The sequence below is a fragment of the Gracilinanus agilis genome, chromosome 3 (genome assembly GCF_016433145.1).
Source record: "Gracilinanus agilis isolate LMUSP501 chromosome 3, AgileGrace, whole genome shotgun sequence".
NCBI lineage: Eukaryota > Metazoa > Chordata > Mammalia > Didelphimorphia > Didelphidae > Gracilinanus > Gracilinanus agilis.
Window position 1 is genome coordinate 51,726,353 of NC_058132.1, and position 9,700 is coordinate 51,736,052.

The following is a 9,700-nucleotide window of genomic DNA, read 5'->3' on the forward strand; positions in this document are numbered from 1 at the left end:
AGAGAAAGAAAGAAAGAAAGAAAGAAAGAAAGAAAGAAAGAAAGAAAGAAAGAAAGAAAGAAAGAAAGAAAGAAAGAAAGAAAGAAAGAAAGAAAGAAAGAAAGAAAGAAAGAAAGAAAGAAAGAAAGAAAGAAAGAAAGAAAGAAAGAAAGAAAGAAAGAAAGAAAGAAAGAAAGAAAGAAAGAAAGAAAGAAAGAAAGAAAGAAAGAAAGAAAGGAAGAAAGAAAAAGACTTGGTTATCCCCTTAGAAGACCTGGGTCTGAATTTGGCTCTGCTATTTATTTATCACTTGTGCCACTTTGAGCAAAGAAACCTCCTGCCTCTAGGCCTCAGTTTCCTCACGTGTAAAATGAGAAGGCTTTACTAGATAAGCTCTGACCTATCTCTCATCTCTATATCAATTGTGTGCTTCCCATAGAGCCATGGTAGATGAGCCAGGATGCACTCCAGGCACTAGTCCCAGGTGTCCAGACACCCACCTCATGGTTGGACAGCTCCCAGTAAGGCCGCTCTCCATAGCTCATCACCTCCCACATAACAATCCCGTAGCTCCATACATCACTGGCTGAGGTGAACTTGCGGTAGGAGATGGCCTCGGGCGCCGTCCATCGAATGGGGATCTTCCCACCCTGCAGAGAACCAGACAGGCTCTGTTAGGAGGGGGATTCAGGGTACGGGGTGGGAGGCCAGGGTGCTCAGCCTCGGGCCGTGGAGGGGGTGGAAGGTGTGGGAAGGAAGGAAGGCAAATTCCCCTTCTGACTTCTTTCTCCATACTCTTTGCTGGCCCCATTTCTACTTCACTAGGCACATCCAGGGAGACAAGGATGAGGGAGGCTTTAATGGCTCTGCTACCAAAAGCAATGCCACATGAAGGAAGTCAATTCAACTTTCTGTTCCTCTATGTTCCAGCTATGAAGTGAATGGCTGGGACTCAGGATCTCTAAGCTCTGACATAGGATGTCCTAAGGGACCCCCACCCCAAGCCCTGACATTCTGTGTTCTAAGGTTTCTCCTCTCTCTGACATTCTGTGTTCTAAGGTCCCTCCTAGCTCTGATATCCCATCATCCAAATTCCCTTTTACTCCAACATCTTATAGCCAAGAAGCAGGAGATCTGGGTACTTTTAAGTCAGGTACCTTGACTTTTTATGTCATCTGAACATTATTTAACACCTCTGCGTGCCTCAGTTTCCCCACCTGACACACCTTCCTCCCAGGATGGCGTGGGCATTAAAGGAATGTGGAAGTTCTTTGCAAATCCACATTATATAAAAACCCGTTGCCCTGAGGTCTCCCAGGCAGATGGTTTTCTCAGATTTCCTAAGAAGGCTGCTCCATCAGCCCGCACTGGCTCTGCACAGACAGACGTGGTTCCCTCCCATCCGGTGCCCGGCACTCCCAAGCTCACTCACGCTGGTTGTGTAGGTGGCCTCGGGGTCATCCTCCAGGACCCGGGAGAGTCCAAAGTCAGACACTTTGCACACCAGCTGACTGTTGACCAGGATGTTGCGGGCGGCCAGGTCCCGGTGCACATAGTTCATGCTGGCTAGGTACTTCATGCCCGATGCGATGCCCCGGAGCATGCCCACCAGCTGGATCACACAGAACTCTCCATCCTTCTCCTGAAGACCCCAAAGGCAAAGGATTAGTGTAGAAGAAGGCATGCAGGCAGCCCTAAAGCTTCATCCTGCCCCTGGCTCTGGAGCACGGGGTGTCTGGGACATCCATTCCTCCCCTGACCCGGTGTAGCACAGACCCAAGGACTCACCCGGAGAAATTTGTCCAATGCACCATTCTCCATGTACTCTGTTATGATCATCATGGGCTTATCTGTGGGTGAAGAACAAGAGTTATTGTGGGAAAAGCCCTCATCAAGGTAGCCAAGTGGAGGGAGTTATAGAGCCTGGAGTCAGAAAGCCCCGAGTTCAAATGTGACCTCAGATACTTCCTAGCTTTGTGACCCTGGGCAAGTCACTGCACCCTGTTGGCCTCAAGTTTCCTCATCGGTCAAATGAGCTGGGAAAGGGAATGGCCAACCACTCCAGTATCTTTGCTAAGAAAACCCCAAATGGCTGAATGACAAAATGAATGAGTTTGGACTTTTGGCTTCTGATCTCTCAATGGATGATCCTATGAAGTTATCTCTCCTTTGGCCCATGGGCAGTGCTCTAGATTGTTTTACTCCCTGGCTGTCAAGATCTCTTCTGCTTATTATTAGTGTTAACTAGCAACCCATTTGTGATGTTCATACGCATATGTGTGCGCCATATGCCCCAAGAGGGTTCCAAGGGCGCCATGTTTCTCATTGAGTCTCCTTCCAGAAATGTTCCTGAATGAAAAGTAGTATGGTGGACTCGGGGGGTGAGGGGATGGAGGGTGGAATCTACTGTATTTGGAGTCAGAGGACCTTGGTTCGAATCCCCTCCTGGGAAATTACCACCTGTACAACCTTAAGCCAGACTTTTCCCTAACCTACATCTCTGCCTCTTAAAAAACAAACAAACAAACAAACAAACAAAAAAACAACCTTACCTTCTGTCTTAGAACCAATCTTATGCATCAGTCCCAAGGTTTCAGAGCAATAGGGTTAGGGAGTTGGGGTTAAGTGACTTGCCCAGGGTCATCAGGATTTGAACCCAGGACCTCCTAATTCTAGGCTTGGTTCTTTAGTCACTGAGGCACCTAGCTAGCCTTAAAATCCCTCTCAGCTCCCAGGCTTCATCACTCCTGAAAATGAATGAATCCCTGCTTCTTCCTCAGTACCCATCTCTACCCCCCATCCCAGCCCCATCCAGTGGAAGTGGGGACTTACATTTGGAGACAACTCCCTCCAGGTGGATGATGTTGTGATGGCTGAACTGGCCCATGATGCTGGCCTCGCTCAGGAAGTCTACCCGCTGTTTCTCGGTGTAGCCTGCCTTGAGGGTCTTGATGGCCACAGGCACTTCCTTCTTCCCCGAAGCCTTCAGTGACCCTTTAAAAACCTCCCCAAATTCACCTGTTGGGGAAAAAGGGAGGAGAGAAGGTTGAGTAACTCAGCAGAGTCTGGAGGATGGCAGCTGGGATTCTGGGACCTAGTTATCATCACCTTGTTCTAGCCCCCTCACTATCACTGTCTGGCTAAATCGAGAAGGGGTTATGGTGGTGGGCCTGGAGTCAGGAGGGCCTGAATTCAAATCATGTTTCAGGAATTTACTAACAATGAGGTCCTGGAGAAGTCATTCAACACCCTTCTGGCTCAGTTTCCTCATCTGTAAAATGAGGATAATAACACCACCTACCACCTAGGGTTGTTGTGAGGATAAAATGAAATCATAATTGTAAATCTCTTAGTATATAGTGCCTAGCATATGATAAGTGCTTATAAATGTTGGCTTTTATTAGCTATTTTATTAGTATTTAATCTCTTTCTGCATCAGTTTCCTTATATGTGAAATTTGAACAAAATATCTCCACCTCACACAGTTCTGGCTGTTGTTGTTTTTGTTGTTATAACCACCACTGAGAGAATGGATGGCATAGTGGGAAAGCTTTGGACCAAGAGTGAGTCCAGAGCCCTGGGTTCAAGCCCTATCTTTGCCATGTATTAGTTGTGTGGCTTCTCTGAGTCTCAGTTTTCTTATCTGTACAGTGGGATGGAGTGGTCTAGGTGATTTCCAAGGTCCCTTCCAATTCTAAATCCTATGATTAAGACAAGGAACAGGGTACAAAGGAAAGAACATTGCATTTGGATTCAGGGGAACTAGGATCAATCCCCACTGCACCATTTAGGAGTTGTGTGACCTTGAGTAAGTTACATGACATCTCTGGTCATATGTCAAATAAAAACATTGACTTAGATTATCTCTAAGGTTCCTTCTACCTCTAGATTTATGATGTTAGAAATTGATAAAAATCCTCTCCCATGCTAATACTTCTTATTCCCAAGGGCCCTCCCAACTCTAACATCCTGTTCTAAGGTTTCTCCCAGCTCTAATATTCTGTGTTCTAAGGGTCTTCCCAATCCTGACATTCTATGTTCTAAAGTCCTTCCCAGGTCTGACATTTCTTTGGTCTAAGGACCCTCCCAATTCCTGTCTTCTAAGGTTCTCTCCAACTCTGACATTCTCTGTTCTAAGGTTCTCTCCAGCTCTGACATTCTCTGTTCTAAGGTCTCTCCCAGCTCTGACATTCTCTGTTCTAAGGTCCCTCCCAGCTCTGACATTCCCTGTTCTAAGGTTCCTCCCAGCTCTGACATCCTGTGTTCTAGGGGCCCTTCTACCACAGAGATTTTCTGATTCCAGGCTGGAGAGAAGGAAGAGAGAAGGTGGGTAGAGGAGGGCAGAGGGGCATCTTTCACCTGCACCAATCACTTTCTGCCGAGTGACACAGGAGGGGTGGATCTCCGTGGTGAATTTCAGCACAGCCTGGTTGGGGTCCTCATAGGTGTGGGGGTCCACATAGGTCTTCAGGGGCTTAAGTTGTTCTGAGGAGCAGAGAAAAGGCGTGGGTGACATTATGCTTGGGAGGTCGAGCAAGGCTGGGGGAAGACAAGACAAGATGAGATTTCTCTGCCTCGATTCAGTGTGTGTTCCACACCGAGGGAATGATCTCATTGGCTGGAAGGTGGCCCAGGGGGGCTGGGGGGTCAGAGGGGGCTCGTGAGTCTTGCCTAGAGCTGGAATCAGAGTGGACTTTGGAAAGGAGAACAAAGCTAGAATCTGGAAAGGGAGGCTATCCTTACCTGACTTGGAGAAATAGACGTCCTCCGATGACTGTCGAGCTCGCAGGTTCTTCCTCCTGCAATTGCAACATTGACCAAGGTTGGGACAGGTCCTGGCCTGGCCTGGGGGCCTGCCTCAGTGTCCCACACCCTGTCCAACCCCTTCCCTTGGGAGGAGCAACAGGATGGGGAAACACTCTCAAGAGGAAGCTGCCTCCTGCCCATTGGGACACTCAGCACCTTCGCTCCTTGTGACCCTTTCTTCCCTACTAAGTGGCCCTAATTAGGCCTGGGATCATTAGTCCTAATTAGCCTTTCCGGCCCAGGTGAAATGTCCATACTCGGACACTTCGGAAATGATGATAATGAGTTTAATTAACGAGTAGGTCCAGCTCTCAGCATGGCCTCCCTCACCCCGGGCCAGAGCCTGGACTGGGGACGCCCTTGTGGCCCCCTTACTCTTGTGGAGTCAGAAGGGGGCCCTGGGCATAGGAGACAAGGAAGCGTGAGCCCCAGATTGGCTGATGGAACAGGAGAGGTAAGGAAGGAGGGGCTGCGCCCTGATTTCTGCCCTCAGGAGATCAGAATAGAGCTGGAAGGGATCTGAGAGGTCAGAGTCCAACCCATTCATTTTCCAGATGAGGAAACAGAAGCATGGAAGGGCGAAGAGACTTGCCAAGAGTCACGCAGCCTGGAATGGGATTTGAACCTGGGTCTTCCCAACTCGGAGCTCAGCATTCTATCCATTATACCACACTGCCTCCCTCTTGAGCTGTGTGACCCCAGAAAAATCATTTTATGCCCCTTAAGTCTTCCTTTCTTCTTCCATCAAAGGGATAGGATAATCCTGGATCTCCTCCACAAAAGGACTGGGGAGAAAGCTCTTTGTCAACCTTGGAACGTTGCAGAGTGGGGGCCATTATCATTTACTCATTCGTCTCTTACTGCTGTTAGTGTTACCTTCGGTGGATGAAAAGCCCCGCCAGGGCCAAGGTCAGGAGCAGGACCAGGCCCCCCAAGATGCCACCAATCACGGCCGCGTTGCTTGAGCTTTCAGTGGCTATAGGACAAGGATGGAAGAGAATGATCCAAAGTGAGGAGGGAAGGGAGGAGGCTTCTGAGCCTCTCACTGACCCTCTCCACTACCCTCCACACACCCACAGCTGGACACCATAGCCTGAAAGGCTTACAATGCCCCATCTCCAGCCTCATGCTGCTGGAGGAACTCCAAGCCCTCTGAAGCCTCTAGTGGGCCGCTGCCCACTTCTCCTTCCCACTGTGACCCCAAGGTCATAGCTAGCCACTCTGAGAGGCGCCTCCTCCAAACTGACATCCAGAGACCTCCTCCCACAATCGCCATTCAGGGCTGCCAACTCACAGAGGGTCTGAAACTCGTGGACTCTGCTGCCAGCACCCTGGCCCTCCTGAGTTAGGGCCTGGACCTGGACCAGGTAGGTGGTGCCTGGCACCAGGTCATCCAGAGTCATGGAGAAGTCCTCAGTGCGGCGAACATTATAGCTGTTGGTGTCTTTCTACAGGGGGCAGAGAAGAGAGGCAAGAATTTAGGGGAGCAGCCCAGAAGCACAACTTTGGCCTCTTGGGACCCCGGTATCCCCCAATACAGGCCAGCAGGTGCAAAGAGAACCAGAGAGATACCACCAGGACCACCACCCACTCCTGCAAAAAAAAAAGATATATTTCCCCTCTGTCCTAAGCCCAAGGCCTCAGCTTCCCTGCCCAGACAGAGGAGGAAGGACCCAGGGCAGGAAATGGGCCCTAGTCAGATCTGTTGCTAGGAGGCCAGTGATTAGTACTTTAGTCACATCTCCTCTTGGAGTCTGATTCCTAGAAAGGTAGTGTGATGGGAAAGAAGACCGGGCCAGAGTTGGAGCCTGATTCAAATCCCTGCTAGACTACTCCCAGGTTCTGTGTGAGCTTAAGAGAGTGGCCTGCTCTCTCTAGGCATCAGATTTAAGCCAGGGAGTTGGACTAGATGATGGTAAAGACCTCTAGCTCTGACATTCTGTGTTCTAAGAGACCTTCAAGCTAGGACACCCCTTGTTCTAATCTGACATTTCATGTTCTAAGGTCCCTCTCAACTTAGATGTTCTGTATTATAAGGCACCTCCAAATTCTGACATCCTGGATTCTAAGTTCTCTCCCAGCTCTGGCATTTTGGGTTCTAAGTTCTCTCCCAGCTCTGACATTCTGTGTTCTAAGCTCTCTCCCAGCTCTGACATTCTCTGTTCTAAGGTCTCTCCCAGCTCTGACATTCTCTGTTCTAAGTTCTCTCCCAGCTCTGACATTCTCTGTTCTAAGCTCTCTCCCAGCTCTGACATTCTATGTTCTAAGGTCTTTCCCAGTTCTAGCATTCCATGTTCTAAGACCTCTCCTAGATCTGATATTCTTTGTTCTAAGGCCTTTCCAAGTTCTGGAATCCTGTGTTCTAAGACTCCTTCCAGCTCTGGCATTCTATGCTCTAAGGGCCTTCTCCAACCCCATTATGGGTAGCATTTCTTGAGCATAATCTCATACAGGTGACTCTTAGCTCACACCATAAGACTCAACAGGTTCTTCCCTCCCATTCTACCTGCGGGACCCCAGAGGTAGACAGCCCAGAGTGCAGTTAGTTACCTTCTTGTGGTAGGTGACCTCGTATTTCCAGACACGGCTCTGCTGCCTCAGAGGTATAGTCCAGGACACGCTCAGGGAGGTTGTGCTGCGGCTGTCTAGCTTCACCTTGGGGGGCTCTGCACAACATAGTCATGAGACTCAACTTTGGGGTGATGGAGGTATGGGGAGCAGGACCAGCCCAGGGAACCCAGATGGCCAAAACTCCCATCCAGGCTTTTCAATCCCCCCATAGCAACTTGGTATCCTCTCTGCCCCACTTCTCTCTCTCTGTGCCTCATATCACAGGGTCCCCCCAAATCTTATGCCCATCTTCTATTGGATTCCAGTCCCACTTGCCCCCATATAAGCTGCCCTCCTGGGTATAACTTTGGCAGTCCCTGCAGAGGAGCTGCACCCTGCCAGGGGTCCTTACCAGTCTGGTTGATGCTGACACTGGCTGTCCGGAAACTCCGACTGGCCACAAGGCCTGAGACACCATTCCGGGCTTCCACAGCGAAGGTGTAATTAATGTGGGGCTCCAGGTCACTGACAATCAGGCTGTTGCCAGACAGTCCATGGGGAGGCTGTGAGTAGCGCACAGTGGGCTCACAGGGCTGGCACTCCCCGGTCTCGGGCCAGCACTGCTCACAGGTAACAGTGTAGGTGATATCTTCCCGACCCCCTGTGTCTTGGGGAGCCTTCCAACGAAGTTCTACCTTGGCCCCCAAGCCAATGACAGTGAGGTGGTGAGGGGCAGAGGGAGGGCCTGGGGACAAAATAAAGAACAATCTTCAGGCAAGGGCCAGGTAAGTAGGGTGAGAACTCTAGGTCCCTATGAAACAGAGAGGGGGTTCTGCCCAGCTCTGATATTCTGTATGCTAAGGGTCCTCTTAGCTTCGATATTCTATGTTCTAAAGGTCCTCCTAGCTGTGATATTCTATGTTCTAAGACTTCTCCAAGTCCAGCCATTCTGTGTTCCTTGGGTCTTTCCACCTCTGATATTCTATATATTCTAAGGGTTCTCTCAGGTATGATATTCTGTGTTCTCAAGGTCCTCCCAGTTCTGACATTCTGTGTTCTAAGAGCTGTTCTAGTTCTAATCTTCTATGTTCTAAGGGTCCTCCTAGCTGTGATATTCTATGTTCTAAGACCTCTCCAAGTCCAGCCATTCTGTGTTCCTTGGGTCTTTTTTCCACCTCTGATACTCTATATATTCTAAGGGTTCTCTCAGGTATGATATTCTGTGTTCTCAAGGTCCTCCCAGTTCTGATATTCTGTGTTCTAAGAGCTGTTCTAGGTCTAATCTTCTATGTTCTAAGGGTCCTCCAGCTTTGATAGTCTGTATTCTATAAGCCCTCCCAGTTTTGACATCCTGCGTTCCATTTTTATGATCCCATAATTCAGTCTGGCAAGGCAAACCCTGGGTGCTAACAAGATGTCATTAAAGCATCTTTCCCACTTCTCAAGTCCAGACCCCCCTGACCTCCTCCACCCCAAAAGAGTTAGTAACTTACGGGTACAGGGCATGGATGCAGGGTCCTCTGCAGCTCGGAAATAGCCCTCTTCACACTCACAGATCGTGGCACCCTCAGGGGAAGGCAGAGTGTGCAGGGGGCACTGGGTACACGATCTATCTGAAGCATCAGGCTTGAAGGAGCCGGGAGAACAGGCTGCAGGACAAAACCAACAGCCAGGTTAGAGCTCAGACACCTCCAGACTTCACAAAACAGGTGCTAGGTTCCAGAGGTTCTTCCTCTATTCTTTCTGGCCCACCGATCCTCTCTGCCCTAAGGCAGTGTGATAAAGTAGACTGAGTGCTGGACTTGGAGAAGTCTGGGAACTAAGGATGACCTGGGTTCAAATCCTACCTCAGACGTTTTACTTGCCCAGACACTAAACCTCTGTCTGCCTCAATTTCTTCATCTGTCAAACAAAGGAATTGGACTAGATGACCAGAAAGGTCTCTTCCACATCTAAACCCATGGCCCTAGGAAGCTGCCAAATTGTTGATTTCCATTGGTAGAAGAACTGATATCACAGATCAGGACGGAAAATAGGATTCTAGATCCCTGCTACTTATTAACTGTGTGTCCTTAAACAAGTTCCTTTCCGTCTCTGGACCAGATGACTTCTAAAGCCCCTTTCAGTTAAATCTATAATCTTTTGAGGTTTAGCCTGGAGTCAGGAAGACCTGCGTTTGAACCCTGCCTCTGGTGCTTACAAGCTAAGTGACCCTGGGCAAGTCACTTAGCCTCGGTTTGCCTCCGTTCCCTTGTCTGTAAAATGGAGATAATAACAGCACCTCCTTCTCTTATTGAATCAAATGAGGTAATATTTGCAAAAGCTCTTAGTATAATGCTCACGCATAGTAGGTACTCTATAAATG

General features: G+C 49.1%; 1 protein-coding gene across 1 annotated transcript in view; it reads right to left on the reverse strand.

Annotated features, from left to right (window-relative positions):
* The window catches only part of EPHA2 (EPH receptor A2), a gene marked incomplete at its 5' end in the record, with an annotated part of 22,243 nt that extends 13,249 nt beyond the window's left edge, over window positions 1–8,994 (reverse strand). The window contains 11 exons of the mRNA XM_044668691.1: window positions 480–629; window positions 1,412–1,621; window positions 1,768–1,829; window positions 2,812–2,997; window positions 4,339–4,464; window positions 4,723–4,778; window positions 5,662–5,761; window positions 6,080–6,233; window positions 7,336–7,451; window positions 7,748–8,080; window positions 8,829–8,994. Of these exons, the coding sequence (XP_044524626.1) occupies window positions 480–629; window positions 1,412–1,621; window positions 1,768–1,829; window positions 2,812–2,997; window positions 4,339–4,464; window positions 4,723–4,778; window positions 5,662–5,761; window positions 6,080–6,233; window positions 7,336–7,451; window positions 7,748–8,080; window positions 8,829–8,994 (1,659 nt within the window). The remainder of the gene's footprint in view (window positions 1–479; window positions 630–1,411; window positions 1,622–1,767; window positions 1,830–2,811; window positions 2,998–4,338; window positions 4,465–4,722; window positions 4,779–5,661; window positions 5,762–6,079; window positions 6,234–7,335; window positions 7,452–7,747; window positions 8,081–8,828) is intronic.
* Window positions 8,995–9,700: the final 706 nt, after the last annotated feature.